The 23939-nt window shown below is 47.0% G+C and overlaps 1 protein-coding gene across 1 annotated transcript in view; it reads right to left on the reverse strand.

Moving 5' to 3' along the window:
* Positions 1-23939, reverse strand: part of SLC45A4 (solute carrier family 45 member 4) — a 68158-nt gene that overhangs the window by 20932 nt on the left and 23287 nt on the right. Inside the window, exon 2 of the mRNA XM_080939185.1 lies at positions 7068-7721. Coding sequence (XP_080795311.1) covers positions 7068-7311 — 244 coding nt within the window. The 5' untranslated portion in view covers positions 7312-7721. The remainder of the gene's footprint in view (positions 1-7067; positions 7722-23939) is intronic.

Raw genomic sequence — 23939 nt, forward strand, 5'->3', positions numbered from 1 at the left:
CTCTGCCTTTGTCTATGCAGTGTGTGTCCTGTCATGCCCAGCGCAAATCACTGAGTAGAAAGCCTTAAGGCTCCCCCTTGGTGGCCATTTGTCTCCTCAGTGCCACCTTCAGTCCACACTGCCATGGGACAGCAGGTAAGAAGCCTGAGTGTATGTGATATTTTCCTCTTGTTTCCTGGGGTAGGACGTTAGCGCTGCAAAGATGCAAGGGATCACAGGTCACTGACTGAGGTGTGTTAGTCAGGAAGCCTAGGGGAAGGTACCACAAGACACCTGTGGCCAAGCTCCCTCACACTTAGAGCACCATTCTAGCCCACCCGTGTCAGCACATGTTGCTGTGACAGCCACACTAGGTAGCTACCCTTGTAAGGTTCTTTCCTGGTTCAAGAGCCAGAGCTCTAGGACTGCACTCACTGTCTGCTGAGCTGGGGGTAGGGTGTGTGTAGCTCAGTGGACAGAGTGCTTACCTAACAGACTAGATCCTGGGTTCTGCCCCAGGTACACTACCCTTCAAGAACAGGTAAAACTGGGAGCTCATTTTGTTTGCCAGGATGGTTAAGGTTCACAGCTCAAATGATCCTTCTACCCAGTTAAAGCTTTCTTTGGGAGTGGAGGGTGAGGGTTCTGATGTCTAACTAGAGCACTCAAACACACTATACATGCACGCTGACACTGCACTACATCCACAGCCCTGGGAACTCAAGGCAGGTAACCAAAGGTCACAGAAAGAAGTCAGAGCACCCAGGTGGCAGGAGGGTACCACTGACAAGGCATGCAGACCCTGCATGGTAGGGAACATAGTACTGGCAATTGTGAGAGTCACAGAGACACCCGCAGTTACACATGCTCACCTGCCTGTTGTCGAGATGTATTGCACTTAAGATGCCTCCTGTGGAATAGTGCTTCTCAGCTTTCACCAAAGGTTTGCCATGTTTGTGGGCTTCAACATGAAAGTAACACGCAGAAGCACAGGAAAGCAGCCAGCTTTGGAAGGGATGTGCTGGGGTCCTGAGAAGGGCTGAGCTCAGTCACAGCCAGGAAAGTGACCACCCTGCTGACAACTCAGTGTCAGGCCACTGTGCCTAGTCTATTGGCATCTTGCTCATGCTCTCAGCCTCCCTGGACACTCCTTACACAACCCCTTGAATGGGGAGGGATGGGCACAGAGGTTGTTTTCATCTTCCAATGTCTGAGTGGACAATTACTAAAGGGCCAGCTTTTCCCACAGGAAAAGAAGCTGGCTCCAGCTTCAGCCGAGTGAATTCTAGAAACTCGCCTGTTTCCCAGGAGTTTCCATAAAGAGTGTGTTTACAACGTGACCAGCACTATCCTGATGTGGGAGACATGTGGGAGCTTTCCCCATGCACCAATCTATAGACCTCACAGTTTGCCCTTGGGTACCACTCTTCAGAACCTGCACCAAAGTGGAGCAGGCAGGATCTCACATAAGCACAGTAGTTATTCATGAGTCAAGTCCATAGACCACAACAAAAGGCACCCTTTTCTCTGTTATCTGATTTTCCTTTTCCCTTGAGTATACTTCCTGAGCCAAGAGGGAAACAATAAACGGTAGTAGGAGACTGACCCCTTCCTCAAGGGGAGAATGTAACATGAGAACACAGCACAGGAGGGTATCCAGCAAGGCTAGGCCGGCTCTCTAGAAGTTTCCCAGAAACTCCTGAGCAATGTTTCCAAATTTGTCTTTCAAAAGCAGCTGTATGCTCACATCTGCTCCAGAGTTTGAGATCCCAGAGTCATGTGATCTATGAATGGCAGGGTGCAACACAAAAACAGTGGATAGGCAGGGCGGGTGTGTAGATCTCTTGGGCCCTGCCTCTACTCAGACTCTCCAGAAGGGGCAGCCTGGTAGCCAGCTGGCTTCACATTACATGGGGGTTGGGGGCGGGTGGGAAGCTAGGAATGATGGCACAATCTTGGGCAGGGATTACTTGATTATAGTGGAAGACCACTACACGTTCAGGCCAGCACGGTCTATATACTGAGGCCAGGCTGCCAAGACTACACAGTGACACTGTCTCAAACATACAAGAGGTCGAGTGAGATGACTTGGAGGGTAAGTAAGCAGCACTGGTCAAGCAAACCATGACCGAGTTTAATCTCTGGATCACAAAATGGAAAGAGACCGATTCCCCGAAGCTGTCTTCTGACCCTAACACTCGAACTGTGGTGTGCCCATGAGCAAGCATGAGTGCACATCCACCAATAACGTGTGACTTGAAAAAAATACATAAAAGACAAACAATAACAAAACCTATATCCACACTGGAGACAATGACAAGGCATGAATTTAGGTGCCTAGTATGTGACTCTCATAGGAGAGGGGGCAAGAATAGGAGATTTCAATGTCTTGGGAATGTAGAACGCTGGGGTTCTGAATGGGGTTTAAGTACTATCCCACCAAGAAGACAGTATTAAAAATGTATAAGAAATATCCTGTGAGACGAGCCTAAAAAGGCAGGTGGACTGGACTGGGTCATGCCTATCTCAGTAACACTGTACCTGACTGTATGCAAATGCCCTGTCCTGTTTGCAGTCAGTCAGGTCCCTGTCACACCCCCATTCTTGCCCATCACAGCAATCCAGTCACCTACTGTACATCAAGAGCTACTTCCAAGATTCAGGGATTCAGCAACAACCCCCCAACAAGAGACTGGCACCTCTACCCTAGAGCTCCTTCCCAGAGACAGGGCTTCCCTGTCAGGTTTACTGGCATTCTGGGATCTCAAGCTGGGTAAAAGAGCTCACCAGGGTTAAGAAATGAGCTGAGGTGTAGTATGTGTGGTGGCCAGGCCTATATTCCAATTACTTGGAGTCAGAAGCAGAAAGGCCACAAATTCAAAACCTGCTCAGGCTATAGAGGGAGTTCAAGGTCAGCCTGGGAGACTGAGAGTCTGTCTAGAAACAAGCAGGAAAGCAAAACAAACAAACAAACAAACATCTAGCCAGGTCTGGTGGTGAGAACCTTTAATCCCACCACCTGGGAGGCAGAGGCAGGCAGATCTCTGTGTCTGAAGTCAGCCTGGTGTACATAGCAAGTTTGAGAACAGCCAGGGGAACAGAGAGAAACCGTGTCTCATAAAAACCGAAAGTAAAAAGTTAAAATTGAGCCATGGGTGTGACCCAGTGGCAGATCATGTGCTAACCATACAGCAGGCTCTGGGCTCAAACCCTAACTCCACACTCAGACAAATTGCCTAAAAAGTAGGTGTGGTGTTACAGAGCTGTAATCCCAACACTTAAGAGAGTCTGGTGGGGAGAATTCAGAGTTGTAGGCCATGATGGTGTACAGAGGAAGTCTGTTCCTAAATAAAGGGTTCTAAGGATCAACAATAGAAGAATTAAGTACTCCGAACATTCCTGCATGGTGGGAAACTGAGGACACAGGCTGGGATCTTGTGAGAAAAAAGGTCTCTTGGTCTGTCAGGTCTCAAGCTGTGTAATATGGTGAGGCCAACCCTGAAAAAAATATGCTGGACTCCGGGAGCTCAGTTAACAGCCCTTGCCCTTATCCAGGTATTCTTGCTTAGGGTTTCACTTTCCTGGCAGCCCAGGTAAAGGAGGAACAGCAGCTCAGGTCTCACGTGTGCCAGACTCAGTGTAAGCAAGCACTCTAGTGACTGTTTTCAAAAGAGATGCTGGTATAGAAATAAGCCTGCTAGCACTGGATGAAAGAGGGCCAAGGCTTTCCAAGGAGTCAGTTTTGGCTGTGGGACATGGTACCTTCCAATAACCACCATCACACTGGCACACTATACCATTTGAGCAAATAATGGAAATGACACAGAACCCAGAAGGGGCTTTGAGCTGCTATCATAAAGGAAAACACTGTGATTTATCACAGGAGGAAGGGTGGCTGGCTGGCTGCACCTCCTTCTGTTCAGCCCAAGCTTCTAGAATCTCCTCTATTCCTACCCTTTAGTGGGGACCACCATGTGGAAAACCCCGCATATGATTAGGCTCAGAATAACCAGACATTATCATTACCAAAGGCAGAAGATACTGAGGCAACCCCTTAGAGGACAACCCCTTAGCCTCTCCATGCTTAAGGGTCCCTTCATTAGTCCCAGCCAGCCCTGTATCAACAATGTAAGGAGCTATACCATGGTAAAAAGGCACAGGGAACACAGGCTGTGAAACTTGTTGGTGTATCAAAGGGATTAGGGAGGTGGCCTGCCACACGGCTAGTGACAGCCAGAAAGAAGTTGGTAAGCAGCAAGCAGAAGCAACTTCCTCTCCATGGGCATTTAACAGCCCTTCTGCACCCAACATGGAGGCTTATCGATCAGCTTTACCAGCAACATTTTAACATTTTAAGGACAACTTATTGAGAGGGTATTCCCACAGGACAACACAATGGCACTGCCTTCAGGAATTGCCAAAGAGCAACCCTGCATATCCTCTTTTGATTGGCTACTCCTGGACTGAGCCCATCAGGCCCACTGACTTCAGAGGCCAGAGTCTGAGCTAGTACTCTGCTCACTAGCTTCTGCTTGCTGCCCTCCAGACAGGAAATGTTCTATGGGAAACTGAACATCTGAAAAAGAAAGGGCAGACTTTCTACCACAAACTATAGACAAGAGTTTATGAAGAGATATTTGCAGCTTGCCTTTGAAATCACTCAGGGTCAGTAAGATGGCTCAGTGGGTAAAGGCAATTGTTACCAAATATGATGACCTGGGTTCGATTCCAAGGACCCACACACATAGTGGGAGAGAACTGATTCTTGAAAGTTGTGATCTCACCAAGTGCAGACCTACAACCCTCAATCAATCAGTCAGTCAATCAAATCAATCAATGTAATCAAAGAACTTAAAAGTTTGACACCTTTTAGAAAGGGTAGTGGTGGCACATGGCTTCACTCCCAGTACTGGGGAGGCAGAAGCAGGTACAACTCAGAGTTTGGGGGGCCAGCCTGGTCTACAGAGTGAGTTCCAGGACAGAGAAACCCTGTCTCAAAAAAAAAAGAAAGAAAGAAAGAAAGAAAGAAAGAAAGACATATGTAGGTAACGGGAAAATTCTATGTTCTAAATAAATCATAAAGGGTTTAGTAACAGTGAAGCCATAAAGCTTTACTCAAATCTAACACGAAGAGCCCACGTATCAGCGTCCTACTGCTGTGTGACAAGGTACACAAGGCAAAATGGTTTCCAGCATTTGTCATCTCACAATGCCTATGGGTCAGGAACCTGAAGATCACTCGGCTCAGTAGGTTGGCTCAAGGTGCCTTGCAGGTCTTGACCGTGGCTGTGATCATGGCAAAGCTCAGATGAAAAAGGTCTGTCACCAAGCTTCTCACCGAGCACTGGCAGGACTGGTTTCTCACAAGCTCTTAACTCTTAAAACCCTGGGCCTTGCTGGCTCTTGGTTGGAGCCCTCATTGTCATGTGGATCTCTCCAAGAAGCCACAGTAACCTCTAGTAAGATGGGGTCACTGAGAGACTGGGGGTTCAAGCTTATAATCCGTTACTTGGGAGGTGTACACGGTAAAATATTCATTATTCATAATTAACTAAAATCATACAACCTCATGTAATAAATATTTAAAACCAAACAAAAAGTACCAAAGGTCACATGGAAACAGTACAACCCATGAAGTTCGTGGGTTCCAGGCAGCTGTGGATCCTGGGTCTCAGAAGCTTGGGGCTGTTGCCATATGTAAGAGGTAGGCCAACAAGGAAGTGCCATTCTGGCTTCAGATTTGCTATAAGACCTGCCTGGATGGAAGCCAGTTCTTAGAAGGCTCCGACGGGACAGAACAAATACTCAGTGAGCCTGGCGCCTCTTCCCCTTCTTTTCTTACTAGACAAGTTGTCTCCTGTGACCACAGCAGGACCCCAGCTAGCCTCTGGCCCTGCTGTCTAGTACCCTTTCCCCAGAAACCAGCGTCAATCCTCAAGATGGTCTAAGTTTCTTTCCCTCAGGGCACCTCCAAAATGGCTGGGGGTGTGGTGGTGCTTCAGGTTATTCATCCCTGCCTCTCTGAGGCTGATGTCCTGTCTGCCCCAGTGCCGTCACATGACGGGCCCTGTAAGGGATGAGAAGCAGCACACTGACAGAAGAACAGCTGCTCATGGCCAAGCTCAACACCTGCTCACTCCAGGAGAGTCCCCAGTACACCTGTGCCATGAGCCCTCCGGCCACCTTTCAGGTCTTCTGAGAACTGGTTTTGAAAGCTCAGGGTAAAGATTAATTTAATCTAATTACTCCCAAAGAAAAGTCTGCCAAAATTCATAGTGGAACCCCAGAATGAGACCCATGTTAGCTGCTTTCCTAACTCGGCCACAGAGCAGTGTATGAGGCAATGAACCAGTGTCAGGAAGCCTGCTCCCACAGAAACCTGTGGGCTGAGGCCAAAGCCACATCCCCACGTGATGGAAGAAGTGGTGTTGATCTCACAGGAGAGAGCAGTCACACACTGAGCTGAATGACATCAGCACATCAGGGTTAGCTAGCTACCCCTGCAAGGAAGGATACAGTCATTTGGTTGTGAAAACAACCAAAGAAGACAGATTTTTACAATATCAATCCTAATTCCATGAACATCTAGAACAAAACTGATGCTTCTAGATCAATTGACCTTTTGTCTGGTTTGCTTAGAAGCTTCAGAGCTGAAGAATTAAGTTTTTAAAATTCCTGTGCCTATAGAGAAAACTAAAGATTCTGACAAACTTTGGGGACAAACCCACTCTAGTGGCAACCAGGGAGGTTACAGAGCCTTTGGGGTGAATCGCATTTTGCCTCATTCTATAGGTGAGAAATTCCAGCGTGACAAAGAGTGGCTCGCCATAGGGGTACAAGCCTCCACAGCCAGTATGCCCAAAATGGCCAGGCCCAGTTTTTCTAGAGTGCCCTGCCACTAGGACCTGCAATGCAATGCCCAAACCAAGGAAACAAGCCCCTGAACCAGGTTACTAGGAGAAAACTGTCACAGAGGTCAAGGCACAGAAGACAAGGGTGACATCGTTCCCCAGGAACTTGAGTTCCACCACCTGTGGCTACAGCTGTACGCTCAGCAGTTACCACGCCCTCCGTGCTGACTGACTTACCTATCTGTAACAGTATAGGTGTAACCAGTGCCGTCTCCATGGCATAACAAAATTCCCTGCCAAACATCACTGCCCCATGCATGACCCATAGGCGTGTAGGGATTCTGTCTATGGACCCCTCACTTGTGGTCTCCTCTTGGGTCTCGGCCTCTGGGTCGCCGGGTTTCTGAGGGTCTGGCAGGGACACAGGCAGCTCTTGTACTTGCATAGATTCTGAGTCGGCATTCTGCGGAGCCATTTTCATTACCACCAAAATATATATATATATATATATATTTGTATATATATATATTTACTCTACCTATATAAATAATACTATCATCTCTCTCCAATGATAAATTAAGACGTCTTCTCGCTCTGCTGCAGGTGTATTCCACGGCAAGTAACTCTTGTATTCCACTCTGTACCAACAGGCGTCTCAACTTCTCACACGAGAAGTGCAGCAACACAGAAGGGTTTTTGGTTGAACTGTAAACATATGGCTTGCTGGCTCACTGTGAGTTTGAGTTAAAAATCCATAAGGGCCACTCAGTTAATACCAGTTTCATCATCATGACTGTGAAGGCGCTGTAGTCACTTCTCTTGCTACAGAGAGGTGGGGATCTGACACACACAGGCGGTCTTCTGTGACTCCCCATCGAGCGACTAGAGGATCTGCAAGAGAGCAAAAACAAGCTACAGTCAGGAGTGATCTCTCTGCCCACCACACCTGCCCCTAGACCCCCAGAAGCCTGTTCATCATCAAAACAAGCTCAGAAGAATTATACCTGGTGTAGCTTTAGAAAGTGGGCAGGAAAGATAATGTCCACTCTCTAGCTAATACTAACACGCTGACAGCTCTTTGTCAGTCAGGTATTCCTGTCGACAGAGGCATCAGTGGATCCTTCTTGACCCGCCAATATCATGAAACAGAGTACAAAGGAAGAAAGGGAAGCCGGGAGAGCAACTGACAGACGCACAGAAGGTTTCATGAGACAAAGATAGAAGAGGAGGGCTGGAGAGATGGCTCAGTGGTTAAAAGAACAGGCTGCTCTTCCAGAGGACCTAGGTTTATTTCCTAGCACCTACGTGGCAACTCACAGGTATATGTAACTTCAGTTCCTGGGCCCAGACCCTCACACAGACATACATGCAGGCAAAACACCAATGTACATAAATAATTTTTTAAGAAGCAGAAGAAGCAAGCTAGACAGAGAAGGGAAACCAGCCCCACTGCCTAACAGGCAAGTTCATAAATCCATGCTGAGGCTAGGTCTCAGCACGGGTCTTCAGCAGCAGCTTGGGACGTCATCCTTGACTTGTCTAGATCGGAAAAGTAATAATCAAAGGAAAGTTAAAAGAATCCCGTACCTCTCTCTCTAGACCTCTTGCCCCCCCCCACTCTTCCTCTCCCCATTCCCCCCACCACCACATGCTCATGTCTGGCCTCTACTTCTCTCCTCTCTCTGCCCCTACCACCCTGTATACACATGCCAAACTGTTAACTTCTCTTAACTTCTAACAGTTTAGAGATACCCTGCCTAAGTGTGGTATTACCAGGGGCTTTGGAACACAAGAGCCCAGTCTTGAAGTATGTTCCATTCCAGTTTCTGTGACCAGCTTATTTCTACTTAGACATACATCAATTCTTAACTGGGCATGTCCTCTCAGAAAAGATCCAGACAGCAATATGGTGGCACACAGATGTTAGACCAGAACCAGGGAGGCAGAGGAACTCCCGGCAGAGGCAGGAGGATCTCTAGTTCCAGGTCTGTCTTGACTCAAACCAGTATGGGTATGCATCCATGCACCATCGCAACCTCTTTGAGAAAGGTCAGCTTCAAACCCCATTTGAAGTGCTAAAAAACAAAGGGCCCCTGAGTCATGCTGAGCAGTATTCTCATTGGATATGAAGTTGGGTCTGAAGGCTGATGGCTTACCAAACATTTCTCAATGACTACTTTGGATAAAGTATTTCTAGTACCATCTTATTAGTAAAAGTGAGTCCTTGCTAGCCCCTTCTTCCCTTCTAGGATGGGCAGAAAGCTTGGGGTGAGTAGCCCTTAGTCCTTTTCTCAGCAGTCCCTCAGGACAGGCTCAGGGCAGCCCACATGGGAAAGAAGGTTCCCAGAGCACCTTTCAGCTCTTCCTACCCACTCCCACTCCCTTTGTTCTTTGGCTACAACCACCCCTCGGGCCTATGCCCACCTCACCCCCAGAATCAGAGACTCAGCAGTCTCAACTATACACGATTTTCTATCCCATTTTACTGCTGCAACTCCACACTGTAGCCTTCATCTGAAATCCCACACTGACCTATACCCTCCACCATATAAACCTCAATCATGGAACTGGAGAGACAGAGAAACCCTCAGCAGCTACAAGGCCTTCCAGCCAGAGGACCCAAGTTCAGTTCCCAGCAACTATGTTGGGCAGATTACAGCTTCCTGTACCTTCAGGAGATTCCGAGGACGCTGGCACTCATATGCACATATCCCTACACAGATACTCAATACACATAATTAAAACTAAAATAACAAAAAACTGTTTACCCACTTATAAAATGTCTAAAATTGTATCAGGAGCCACTTCCAACACATGCTTATAAGCAGGGGTAAACTGATCCTAACACTCTAGCTTTGCTACTCTTGACTTCCACCTTTGTCCCGTCACTGTCAAAAGAAACCATCATGGCCTTTATTCATGTCAGCCTGCCAGCCTTATGTCAAAACAGGGCCTTTCCTGACAGGGACGTTTTCAGGACACGTGTCCATGAAGTTTGTGAAGCAGAAACAGATCAGCCGGTGTTGGACAGGACAACAGTGATTATTTTGCAAGCAGTTCTGAATACATAACTACAAACACCAAACCCTTCAGCTCTGCTCAGTGGCCTTTGACCCACTGCTGCTCGATCCTAGAGACTGTGTACCTGAAATGCAGCGCCTCTAAAACCAAGAGGCCTTCCTGCCAGAGGACCAAGTTCAGTTCCCTACACAGATACTCAGTACATACGGTGGTGCATACTTGTAGTATCAGCTCTTTGCAGGGTACAGGCAGGAAGATAGACAGGAGTTCAAGGTTGTTCTTGGTTATACAGCAAGCTTAGACTACATAAGGCCTTGCCACCAAAAAAAAAAAAAAAAAGGTAAATTAAGACAAAAATTAATCTCCAATACAGTTGTGCAAATCACAATGTAACAGGGTAACTACTGACCAAGGACACTCCCGGCACTCTGCAGCACCCAGCAGTCAGCACTCAGCTCGTCTAAGGGTGTCTTTAAGATGTCTGAGGCTCAGAGAGTACAACTTGATATTCTTGGGACCCATAAAGTAGAAGAACCCTGGTTTCTACTCCAATCCAAGTATGGCCAACTTTCTTTCAAAACCACCGATAGCCTCTGTTGTATATTCTATTTAGTTTTGGGTTTGCTGCTGGTTTTTGTTGTTGTTGTGTTGTTTGGTTGGTTTTTTTCAAAACAGGGCTTCTGTGTGTAGTCCTGGAACTCTCTATAAACCAGGTTGGCCTGGAACTCAGAGAGTTCCTAAATCTGCCTCCCATGTGCTGGGGGTTAAAGGTGAGGTGTACATTACCACCTCAAGGATTGCTGGGGCTTTTGTTTTGTTTTGTTTTTAACAACCCATTTAAAAGCAAAGCCTGCTGACTAGCCAGCAGAACCAGGATTCCAGGATAGATCTCACTAGGCTTTTCTGAGATTATGGGCGCTGACCTATGCCCTAGAGATAGACAGGTCAACCAGTCTAAGGAGGTTCTCTTGTTGCTCCATCAAAGCAGCTTCTGGGTTTCCAACTCCCACTTGACCTGACCCTATCGCCATTGTTGATGCACAAGACAGGTGGAAACCACATGCCATCAAGCCATTTGCTGGCTCTGAAGATGTAGTGCCCTCAGTTAAAGCTCAGTCTCCACAGCAACACGACACTTCTCAGACTGCGATTTATAATAGTTTACTAGGGAGAGAAGGCCAAGTAAGAACGGCAAGTGTCCAGCAAACCACAAACCATGTGTGCAGCTTCTGGTCACAGCTAGCAGGAGGAACTGACTACACACACCTTCATTTTACCTGGTCAGAGCAATGCATGGTGGCACAAGTCCCAGAAGAGTGAAAAACACACAAACACACAAACAAAACCAGACATTAAACGTGGGGGGAGGTGTAGAGGGGAGATACATGGGGACTCTCTACCCAAAGACTCAGAATTTGTGCAAGGTCAAGACTCAGCATGCTGTGCAGATGAGTACACACGGGTGACAGGCAGCCTCGGCACCTGTCACCTCAGCAAATCCTGGCCCTGAGCTGCATGATCCACCTGGAACAATGCTGTCATCTTTGAAGGGGCTCAATCCAGTCCAACTCTAGGATCAGGGAGGCCTATTGTAACTGCTTCCGATCTCCAGGGTTCATACCATACAGCCCTACTATGCATCTTCTTGCCTCTCTGTACCAGCTCAAGCCACACCAACCTTTCTAGACTCCTCCCCATTTAGGACTGTGGGCTCTGCTCCTGCCAAGACCGTTGAAGCTGCTAGGCAGGAAGACACACCAAGCCAGCTGTTGAGTAGCCACCCCATGGTGCACTGACATCCTCATTTCCCTAACTTAGGTCCTGCTGCTACTCACACTGGGACTGGCCACATATCAGAAGCCCAATGGGGTTCAATGAATGATGAGGTACCACCTGAAAGCAGTAACAAGGAGGACACCTGGGGCCTGTTCTGTCCACTGTCACACTCCAGAGTTCTGAAACAGTCACATCTGGTGAGAGGCAACTAGCCCCCTCATCCTAGGTCTGGCCTCTCTGGGGTCCTTGTGATAGTGTGTGTGTGTGCTGGGTTGGGTACCTGCTGCTCACGAGGTCCAGATGAACAGACAGTAGAATAGACATAGGCAAATACCACGAGCATATTCCAGATGGATTTAAGGAGCAGTGGCTAAGTACAAGGCCTACTAAACATGTCTCAGTCTGTAAACTAAGTCCCAGGCACAGCCAACCCATGGCACTCACACCACCGCAGGGCAACTAACCCTCTAAGAGCCTGGGCAGCTTTTCAAACTGGGATTTTTAGTAAAGCCATGTTAATAGCTAGAACAAAATAGACTCAAGCTGGTGAACAGCAGCGTTTCTTCACCAACACACAGGGATTGGACCAACATGGATTTACAGCTGGGCACTGTGGAAGACAATCTGCTCCCCATCAGAGTGCCACCTGGCACAGCCACTAGGCCCAACCGCTCTTCTTCAAAGCCCTAGCAAGTGGCAACTAGACCAAGGGTAAGTAAGGCACATTGATGTCACATTTATGAGAAAGGGACCCCAGATGATTGAGGGATACATATTGGTACCCAAGAAGCTACAGGGTACAGCTGAGAAAGGAGGAAAGAGGAATGCCCAGACAGGCACTCCCTAATCTGAAAGGAGGGGAAGTATTTAAGGCCGGTGTCTGAAAAACATCTCTGCCAGCACCACTGTCAAAGGCTGGTGTCAGGCCTTCACTCACACTACCCTGGCTGCTCTTCAATACTGCTTAAGCAGAAAGGCAGCCAGCCCTTTCCCTTTCTGAGAGGCAGTTCACATGCTATGATTCCCAGCACTCTCTAAGTTACTCTTCCATGTTCATTTCCAAGAACGTTATGAGCATATGGACTTTAAACGCAGAGTGATGAGCTCTGGGGAAAAGGTTCTTCTGGAATCTGGACTGGATTCCACTTGTGTTTTGGAGAATTGCTGTCTGTTATAGTGTTATCTTTGGTTTTCTTTCCAGTCTTCTCTGAGGAAAAGCCCTTGAGGGCTCATAAACTTCTCCAGCTCAGTCCTAAGTTCACTTGCCATGTCTCTATTGGCAAGATTCATTCTTCAGTCAGTGGACATTCGAAAGCTAATAATGTTGCTTGTCCCCTCAGACCTTTTATGCCCCTCTCCATATAACTGAGACCACTTACATTTTTTTGTATTTCAACTTGCTGTCTAATGCTTTGTCTGAGACTAGACAAAAAGAAGAGAGTAGCCAAGTTAGTCTGCTCATTGTTACAAACAAACTTCTGAATCCCAGAGATACCTGGATGGCTTACTCGTCCTTTCCCTAGAGACAAGGCAGTCCTGGATCTCTTGCACTAGTCCTCTCCATCTGAACTTAATCATAGCTCTTGTTTGGGGACTTGGGTCCTTGCTGTGCTTTTCCTGGGCACAAAGACCTTGCAGGGTAGAAAACCCTTTCTTTGTGGGCTCCCCATGACCATCTCTGGTATTTCCCATCAGAGCCAAAAAAAAAAGAAAAGGAAAGAAATTTGAAGAAGCAAACAAGGTGGAGCTATGCCCAGCACCCAGCATTTGGCCAGCACATTTAAGGAAAGAATCAAGTTATCATAAAAGCAGGTTCGCTGTCCGTAAGGCAATGTCTGAGGAGTTATCTCCCAGTGCAGGACAGTTGCTCTTTGAAGGAACTGGTTCCACGCCATCACTATAGTGTTCACTATGGAGTCACATGCAAAAGCTTCCTCTGAGAGATGCAGTGTAAAAGGCCCAGGGTAAAGTATGATGACATGCAGGAGGCAAGACCAGAAGGACCAGCTGCATCTGCTCATAGCAAGACAGTTCTGCACACCTGAGGACATGAAGGGAACAAGCATAAGAGCAACTGTGGCTTCTGGCATCTTCTATTAAGTGACTGTGTCATGCCCAGGGCAGCTTTTCCTCAGTACAGCAAAGAATGATTCCCTCGGAGCCTCCTCCAGCAAGTTGAGCACTTGGTGACAATTTTGTTACAGTCTGCAGATGTACTCAGACAAATGCAACAACAATTGTTCAGACCAACAACTTCCTCTATTGTCCTGTTTCTAATGTGAGTGACTGATGCCAAAACATGTGACTTCCTTCAAGCTTCTGTGGAAAAAGTGGCTGCATAGCAGCTCTGATCTGTACCCCAAGCTTGGCTCAAAGTTCTGGGGTATGTTTTTTTAGGCATGTATATATACATGGTAGAAGGCCTATCTGTGCATGCACATGCATGTGTGTTGCATATACACGTGGAAGCCCGTAACTGACAGTGGGTTTGGGTTTCTTTCTCAATCTCTCTTCACTATAGATATTGAGGCAGGGTTGCTCCTAGCTTGCCAATTTGTCTAGTCTGTCTAGACAGCTTGTGTCAGGGATCCTTGCCTCTGCCTTCCAAGAGCTCAGATGACAAATGGGCTACCATGACCATCTGGGCAATTCATGGGTGCCATGTAGAAGGCAAGTCCTTCACTTCTGAGCCATTTCCCTAGCTCCAAGGCTGAAAAGTTTTAAGGGTCAAAATAGCTACAGCATTCACCAGGACTGTCAAAGTCAGTGATGCACTCAGCCTGGGCACAGTGCAGGAGTGCTGGCAGGGCATTCTCCAAGGTGTCCCTCCAAGGCCCACACATGTGCAAACTGTGAGTTCTAACTACATGTGGCCAACAAGTGCTAAGTGGTGACTAGCTTGCAGCAGCACCCACATTCACATGTATATAGAGAGGCACAAATTGAGGCACCACACCACCAGAACACCATGAGTGCAGGAGGTGCTCTTTAACTTAAAAGTGAAGTCGGTCAATGAGCCTCTTAAGTTGAAATATCTTTAAAATATGGTGATTCTACATCAAAAGGTGGCACAGCCTTCCAAGAACTGTTATCAGCTATTCCCAAGAATAGGCAGAAGCCTGGATCTTTGAGGGACATAGAAAAAGAACCTTACCAAATCGATACCCTGCTGTGGGGGATCAAAATTCAAAGTAAGTATGGAGAGGGAGTAACTAACTACCTGCCTCTTTTACATCAGCATAAGTCCAGAAAGTTGCTGGGGCAATCTAACAAAAATCACAATGTAGTATTAGGGAGGAATGGAACCAAAAACAGCCCTAAACAAGATGTTCACAGCCTCCTGGTCCCCACCAGCACCTCTCTCCAGATGATCAGAAACGACACAAACTGGCAAAATTGGACCAATGGCAGCAGACAGCAAAGAACATTAATGTACAGACCAAGAATTGAAAAGGTCAATTGAACCCAGCTAATTTAAAGTGCCCATGGTACAAATGAAATATAGCACACAGCAAGCCTGTTTTTACTGGCGGCATAGAAGCAATGAGTTGATGCTTCGCTAGGAGAATGAGAGGATACAGACAGACTAGGAGTAAGGACTTGCAAGAGCACAGCTGACAAAAGATGATTATCCAAAACACACACTAAGGAAACAGACTGATTACAGACAGGCTGAGGTCAGGCATGGCTGCAAAAGCCTGGAGCCCTAACATGTGGACTAAAAAAAGCAAGGAGAGTTCAATATTGGCCTAGGCTAGGTGCTGAGTTCAAAGCCAGCCTGGATTACATGAGACTCTGTCTCAAAAAATTAAAAATAAACCCCCCAAAATTGGTCAAGGATCCTAAAAGAGATGTCAAGAAGACACAGATATATGAAAGCATGCAAAGTTATGAAAAAGGTGTCCCCTTCATGTGTCACCTAAGTGCCAGCTTCTACACACCTGCCAGAATTGCCCAAATCCAAACACCAAGCACTAGTGAGAATGTGGTACGGCCTTGCTCAGTCACTGCTGCTGGGATGCAAAGGGTGCAGATATACCACTACGGGACCCAGTCTGAACTAAACGTATCACCATGCAATCCAGAATTAAGTGACATGTTCCATGCTCTTAACCCCACAAACCCTGCACACAGATGCTAGCACACAACTCTGATTGTTATCTGGAAGCAATCAAGATGTCTTCCAGTAGAATTAATCAACTGTGGGGGAAGTCAAATACAGCACACATGCCTATAATCCAGCATTCAGTAGACAGGGACAAGAGGATTATGACAAACTGGAGGCCAGTCTACATGGTGAGTTCTGGGCTAGCTAGAGTTGCACATCAAGACATAGAGAAATGTTAAGTGCAAATTGCTAAGTGGCAGGAAATGAGCCTGAGAAAGAAAACAACCATGACTCTATGGCCTTCTAGATAAGACCATGGGGAATAAAGAGCTGAGCCCGTCTTTCCACCTACACAGCAGGCTGAGAGAGGGGGACTGCATGTGCAAGGCTTGCTTAGGCTACAGACAAAATGTGAGTTGCCTGTTTCAACTTACCAGACCCTGTTTCAAAATAAGAAATAACAACATTTGCAAGGCTGAGCAAAAGGATAAGGGGTTCAGGGCAGGAGAACTGTTACAAATTTAAGGCCAGCCTCAACTACAGGGCCTCCCATTTAGTGAGAAGAAAATAATTATAGGACTCAAAGACCGGATTCTCTCACTGGACAGGAAGTGGAGACCAGTGTGTCAATACCAGTGACGCATCAAGATGCTTTAAATGTTTGTCTTTGGTAGGAAATTGGCACACTGCAATGAAAGAAAACTTCAAGACAAGCACACACTAGAATTCTTTAAGTCATCTAGAAAAGCTGTCACACCTTCTACATAAACTGTACATGTAGATGGGGAAGGGGGTCTCGTATCTGGAGTCCCAGCCCTCAGAAGGGTGTGACCGTAGGCACCATAGTTACAACTTTAGGAGCCAGAACAGCAGAATAGCAGAGTCAAGGTTTGCAGAAGTGTATGGGGGAAAGCCACCATCTAGACCCTCTCAAACCCCGTCCAGTCAGTATGCCTCAGGTACAACTAATACAGGTTCTTCCTCTGGCCTGGTACCCGCCACCCAGTACCCCCACACCAGAATCCCTCAGTGTTTTTCAGCCTATTTGTCAGTAGCTGAACTACCACTCCTGCATTCCTATATCGGTCAGCATACATTTAGGAAGTACTGCAAGAAGACTCCAGCAGATGACAGAAAACATGACTGTCACAGGAACCAAGGACCTAAAGTGAAGCTGTTTCAGCACCAATGGCAAAACTCAGAGAAGCCCTGGAAGGCCCCAGTCAACACTGACTGGCCTCCCCTAACACATTAGGCAAGGAAATCCACTGGCCCCTAAGCCACAACTGGATACTGCAAGGCCTCTAAGCCTATTTGCAGACCACCAATGCAACTCACCGGTGCCTGTGTTTACATGGCTGGCACACTTTTCCATCTGCAAAGGAAAACATCAGAATTGCCAAGAGAGCTGCAGGAGACTACTGGGAATCCCCAGGGCCTTTGGGGCATGGAGTACAGCACAGCCTGGCCCAGATATCTAAGAACACAGTCTTAGGCAAACAGCCTGCAGCTGGACCACCAGCACTAGTCCCTACATGAGGGTGGGTGGGATGAACTGTTGGGATAAAGAGCAAGCATTAGCTTAATGAGCCAAGTGGAGGCAAGGAGCTCAGCCCGTTTCCACATGCCTGCCCTGTCCTGTCCCTCAAGCAGCAGGCCAGGGAGCCAACTCAGCTCTAACGTGGTTGTGCATGTTTCCAAGAGTTCACAGCTTACCAACATAGCACACAAAAGGCATAAACACCCACACTGACACACACACACACACACACACACACACACACACACACACACACACACACAGATGCCCTACACAGGGAATCTTAGGCTGGAAGAACTACTGGCCTCTTAAACTTTAATTTCTCATAGATTTTCCTGCCCTTTAAACCACACAAAGACAGGAATGGTGATCATGAAGGTTGCTGGTACCAACAAGGTAATCTCCAAAAATACACTGAGGCCAAAGTCTAGAGTGGAGTTACCCATCTAGAATATGTGGTGTGTCCATCAGATTAGTAAGAACCAAGAGTTCAGGTTCTGCTGGACGCTGATTTTCAGTTCGCTCAGATTCCTGTAAGAACTAGCACCTCTGCCCTTCTAATACCTGAATCACCCAAGAGGTGCCTAACTGGGCTAGTGACTTTCATCTCAACATTGTAGATCCACTCTAAGTGTCAGAACCTGTGTGGCCCCTGAGAATACCATGTCCATTATACTGTTTCCAGTCTCTGCCTCTCCCCTTCTGGACTGGCTTTCAAAGGCCCTTCAAAGAGCCCCTGTGGCCCTCCAGCTCTCTGCTTCAAGCCATTCACACAATGTCCACTCCTGGTAACATATCTGCTGATAAACCCCAGTGGTGAGTAACACAACACTAAACAAGTACAATTACTACTGTCAGGGCTTCACTGCGCAGCCCTGGCTGGCCTGGAACCTATAAGACCAGGCAGGCCTTGAACTCACAGAGATTGGCCTGCTTCTGTCTCCTGAGCACTGCGGTCATAGGCACCCAGCACTATGCACAGACAGAAAATACCTTTAATATGGAACCGAATCAAAGCATCTACTGCTCTTCTTTTCACAATGTGAAAAGGGCACACTATACACACTGCACACCAACTGCATGAGAGACTGAGGAGGGAGGGTCACTTGAGCCCATAGTCTGAGGCCAGCCTGGATAACACTGTCAACTGAAGACAACCAAGAGAGCTGGGCAATGGCTCATGCCTGCCATCAGCACTAGAGACACTGAGCAAGAGAACAGCCATGAGTTGGGGGCTAACCTGGACTACATATAAGATTCTGTATCAAAACGAAAAACGTTTTTTACATTGTTTTGTTCTGTGGCCTAGCTGGCCCCACACTGGTCATGTTCTCGAGGGGGGGAAACATCTATTTTGTTGTTGTGCTTTTGGGTAGCCTCAAACTTGCTAAGTAGTTAAGGGTGAGCTTGAATTCATCTTCCTGCTTTACCTCCTGAGTGCTGGGATTAGAGATGGAAACACTTTGTAAACAGACCCTCTCTACATTTTCTACTAAAACCCAAATGTCAAGGGGACCAAGCTGCCAACCAGCACTTTGAGGGCTCATAATAAAAGCCCACTCTAATACATAATCACACTGAAAATAAGACAAACAGCCCCCAAAGTAAGGGTTCTCTCTGCAGGTTTGGCTTCCTTACCTGGGTCTGTTTCTTCGATCTGCACTATCAGCTTAGCAGGAGGGGTCTGTTTTTTAATTAGCTGGCAACGAGAGGTTTCTCCTCCTTTTTTTCTAAAGGTTTCTAGCACTAGCAGATTTGCTGGTTCGGGCCACTAGAGTCAGAATGAAGCTCTGGCTGCCATGGAAACGGCAGCAAGCTTCTAAACTGAGAAGCTCCTGGAATCCAGGCTGGCTGAAGGAAGTTGTTGCAGCTTTAATATCAAACCCTGAAACACAAGTCCCAAGATGAGCAGTTCTGTGTTCAGTGCAGACCAGATGCTGACAGACGGTGGTTCTGTTATTGACCATGCAAGGGGTCAGGGCAGGTAAGCAAGTAAGAGTACATGGCATGAAAAATTAAATAAAAACCTGTCATTGACATACATATACTCAAGCAGACCTCAAAGACAGGACTGCAGTTGAGTAATACCACTATGGAGACCCCTTTGACAGTGGTGTATGTAAAGTCTAAATAAACAGAACCTTCCAGATCCCAAATGTGTGCTGAGGCAAAAGAGGATGTGAGGCTCAACTGTAAGTGGTGGACAATCCACGTGATCAGATACATGCTGACAGCTTAGAAGAAGGGAAGCATGCAGTACTAACTAGGACTACACAGATCTCAGCAAGTTCAGCATAACTCTTCCCTGGATTATTAGGTTAAGGACTTTCCTTTGTTGACTGAGTGAGTGGAAGACGCACTGTAGATCTGGGACAAAGGGACTCAGTCCTGAGGTAGGCATGAGGGGAGAACAGAGACTTTGCCATATTACTCAGAATGCACACAGTTTAAACAACTTCTAGAATTTTCTTTATAATATTTTCAGACCTTGGTTGATGGCAGATGGCAGACACCAGTAAGTGAGGCTGGGAATGGGAGTGGGAGAATAGAAAAGGATCACTGCTGTATTTGGTAAAACGTTAAAGTCATTTTAACAAATGAGTCCAAGTTTAAATGGATAAAGAAAGCCTATGTGTAGCTGTAGCCCCAGACTACACCCACCCCACCTCCAACCCCTCTTAAGGCCAAACAACCCAACAATAAGCTCAGCACCAGTGTCCCAGCAACTCCTCACCTGGAACCACAGGCCTGTGAGTCAGGTACTGTTTGGCGGCACAGATCTGTGTTCAGCCTCCAAAGGAACCTAGGACTCCTACAAGCCTGATTCCATACAGACCCCCATGCTGTTCACAGACAGGAGGGAACCTGGTCAGTCACTTCCTCTTCCTTTTCTCCTCCCTGCTCTACTCAAAACAGCTGGAACCATGGGACAACTAGCATAGCAGGAAAGGACCATGTCCCCTCAATGCACACCACCCAAAACCTCCACCTCTACAAAGAGGAATGCGGAAGAAATGCTGTTTGGCACTCTTGACTCTGGAGAAAAATTAGTATACTAGGTCCCCCAGCATTTTCTTCACACTAGGGACTGTGGCCTGCTGTCCTTGAACTAACTACTGCTGCTCTGAAGCCCCTATGTGGCTGCCGAGATGGCAAACCTGGGCAGGATACAGCCACAACAGTGCAGGGTACTATCACTCGGTACCCATTATATCCAAAGGAATAAAGCCACTGGGGTTTTATACTAAAAAGCCTCCAGTGTCCAAAGACATACGCTACAAAGTACACATCCACACACAAAAGTGTTGTATATTGTCATCTGACAAGGAAACACTCAATGCTAGATGAAAAGGATATACTCCTTCTAGGCATTAAGTCTTTAATGTTTGAACACATAGCCAAAGGCATTATTTCAGGCTGGGTTGTACCTCAGTGACAGCACTTGCCAACACACACAAGGTGTCTCACTGAATTTCTGACACCACACACAAACCAATCAATCAATAAATAAATAAGTAAATTGCTCCTTCTGCAGGTCGCAGCCAGGTTCTTTATGCTGCTCTAGAACTAACTTCAGCTAAATTATTATTGAAGACAGTCTACTTGTCTACCCAAACATTCTCCAAGGCTCAGATACGCAACAAGATGACTCCTCTTCCTAGACTAGAAGAGAAAGAGACAAGAACCCTGAGCCTGCTTCTCCTAGGTATAGCACAGGCCTATATAGATCAAGAAGCTCTACACAGGCCCAGGTATGGAGGGCATGCGGCAATTGCAGTATTTACTTGAGAGCCAAGAGGATCTCAAGTCTGAGGGCAGCCTGGACCTCACTCATACAAGACTCTAGAGGGAAGCAGCTTTACTCCAGCAGTGCTCTTCAGGGCCAAGCAGAAGGCCCAATTTGGTTTGATAACTGAAGACATAAACAGGCCCCCTTTCCACTCAGTTATTTGTGAGTACCAGTACAGTACCAGGTTCTGGTCTGGGAGTCAGCCAGATAATGCTGCTGTCTTGAATAAGACTGGAACACAGCCACTTGCAATCCAGATGTTTGCAGGTGTTAACTCAGAATGGCTCACGCACAGGCCAGAGGTCATCTGTAACCTTCCACAGAATAGCACGCCAGGCTGAGCATGCAGATCCAAATGCACACAAAACATTTCAGCTGTTCTGGGAGGGTAGCAGCCATCCCTAAGGCTGTTGTAGAATCCATAATATCTGATATTTTGTGTAGATTCCAGGCAACTAAAGACTGGAGCCAGCATACAGAGCAACCATGCAATCAGCACTTAGAAACAAGAGAACTGGAGCACAGCTATAGTGATGGAGTTGCAAAGACAATTAAGGAAGGCCTGTCCCTTATAAGCAAATCTAGCTACTACTCTGCTCTGGATGTGACGCTAACACATGAACCTTTATGCTGAGAGAAGTAGGCAGGCCACACTGCACTGGGCACAGTGGTTCCTCATTCTTGTATACACTATAAATGTGTTTCCTGTACATGCCTAGTGCGGGGTCACATGTGAGTCTACTAGTATGTATATACCATATCAAAATGAATACATGTCAAGTGGGATGCATGTTGTCTCCAAGTAAAGGAATGGAAATTCATTTGAAAGTCTGTGTTTAGATTGCAAACTTCTGTGGAATTGGCTAATTCTACAATATCCTTTGAACACACCTTTCTAGCTGACTCAATGCTGCCATCCCAAACAGCTAGGTAGAGTTCCAACATCTAGACAGTACCATCAGGTTAGTAAGAGAGCAGTCCACTAGTGCATCGCATAGAATTCAACCCAACAGGCGTTTTATACCCAGGCTGATGCCCAAGGGGCTAGACAGTGGCCAGCTGTGTATACTGCCTGGAGTTACAGAAAGACAGACAGCTCAGAGTGTTGGCCACAGGCCAGGGGAAGGGAAAAGAGTAAGAGGCTTGCAAGAAAATGGAATCAGCTGACCAAAGAGGAAGTCCTAGGGTCTTAACAAAGGTCTTTATGAGCTGGAGACCTACTCAGCAAGGTCAAAAGAGTTCGCTGACAAAGCTTAGCCCAGAACCTGTCACATCAAGAACTGGAGAAACTGAGATGTTGGGGGAGGGTCTCTAGCCTCCAGGACAGTCACCTCTGTCCTAAGACTTTCACCTTAGCTCCCTAGCCTCTGGGCCTCCCCAAAGATGTCCTACTCCAGCTCTCAACTCCCCATTCACTATCACTGGCAAATCCCTCCTGGCTCTCGGGGATAGAAGCCCCCTCTCAGACTCAGACCACACCAGCCTGTCACTGGGACAGGTCCAGCCCTCTCCCGTCACTCAGCTTCATTCTGAGTGCCTAGAGAAAGAGCAGGAGCTGCTCAAAGTGGAAGTGCCATGGATGCCAAGCCCTGGCTCCTCCGGCCTGCCAGGAGGCATTTCATGGCCCCTGCCCACCCCTCTGGAAAGTCAAGGGCACTGCCATGCAAAGGGCGTGCACCAGAAAAAAGCCAGCTATGGCTAGCTTTACTACAGAATAAGGAGTTCAAAACCTACACCCATTCTTCAGATCTGTGGTCACCTGCACCACACACAGAGGAAAGGAGCTTCTCTCAGATCGTAAAAGAGCAGGCCTAGGAGGAACTCCACTTCTAGGGGACCAAACAGGCAAAACACCAATGCACATAAAATAAAAATAAATAAATCTTCTAAAAAAAAAAAAAGAGCATACGTAGATATATGCATCACAAAAGCATATATCCTGGGTCTAAGTCCAGATTTAAACCCTGAGCATACAGCCAAAGTCTGCCACAACAGACAAAAAAAAATTTTAAAGTAGTAACTCCCTTTCAACAATTAATAAAGTCTTTGTAAATGCTCCCCACGCCAGCATTTTAATTTTATTTTTTTTGCAGGATAAATATTAGCTTGGGACCTGCCTACACAAGAAGGAAAAGCTGACAAAAAGGCAGTTTTACAAAAAAAAGAAAGAGAGAGAAAAAGAAAAAAGAAGGAGGAGGAGGAGGAGGAGAAGAGAAAAAAGGAGGAGGAAGTGGAAGAAAAGGAGGGCTTTGGGTGCCTGGGTGGGCTCTGCTGCTGGCTGACCTCTGTCCCTGGTCCAGGCTCTCTCTGTGTTAATCCTCAGCACCCTACTGGTCCTGGGAGCTCACCAGCTGCGAAGGCTCACTGACTGACTGACCAGTCTCCTGGGCAAGCTCAGGACTCAATGAGAAAACAGAGAATGGAAAATGAGCTTATTAAAAGGAAAGGCTTAAGATACTTTGGGGGATAAAAGGGAACAGTGGGGTCTTGAAGCTAACTTTAGCTTAGTTTCTTTCCTTTACTCCCCCCCCCCGCCCCCGTTTTTGTTTCCAAGACAGGGTTTTTCTGTGTAATTTTAGCAATCCTGGAACTCACTCTAGATCAGGCTGGCTGGAAACTCAGAGATCCCCCTGTCTCTGCCCCCCTAGGAGTGCTGGGATTAAAAGCGTGCACCCCTACCACCCCAATCATTAGTTTCTTGAAAGTTGTTTTAAGTGGTCTCAGGTATGCCAGTCTGGTCCTATAGAGACTGCAGATGCCAGGCAGCCAAACAGGTGGAAGATGATTCCCACAGCATATTTTCCATGCCAATTCTCAGGTCGACTTCAGATCTCCCTCTTTCCATTTCATCTGTGTAGTTTCTATGAGTTTAAC

The sequence above is a fragment of the Micromys minutus genome, assembly GCF_963924665.1.
Source record: "Micromys minutus genome assembly, chromosome: 27".
Taxonomy (NCBI): Eukaryota; Metazoa; Chordata; class Mammalia; order Rodentia; family Muridae; genus Micromys; species Micromys minutus.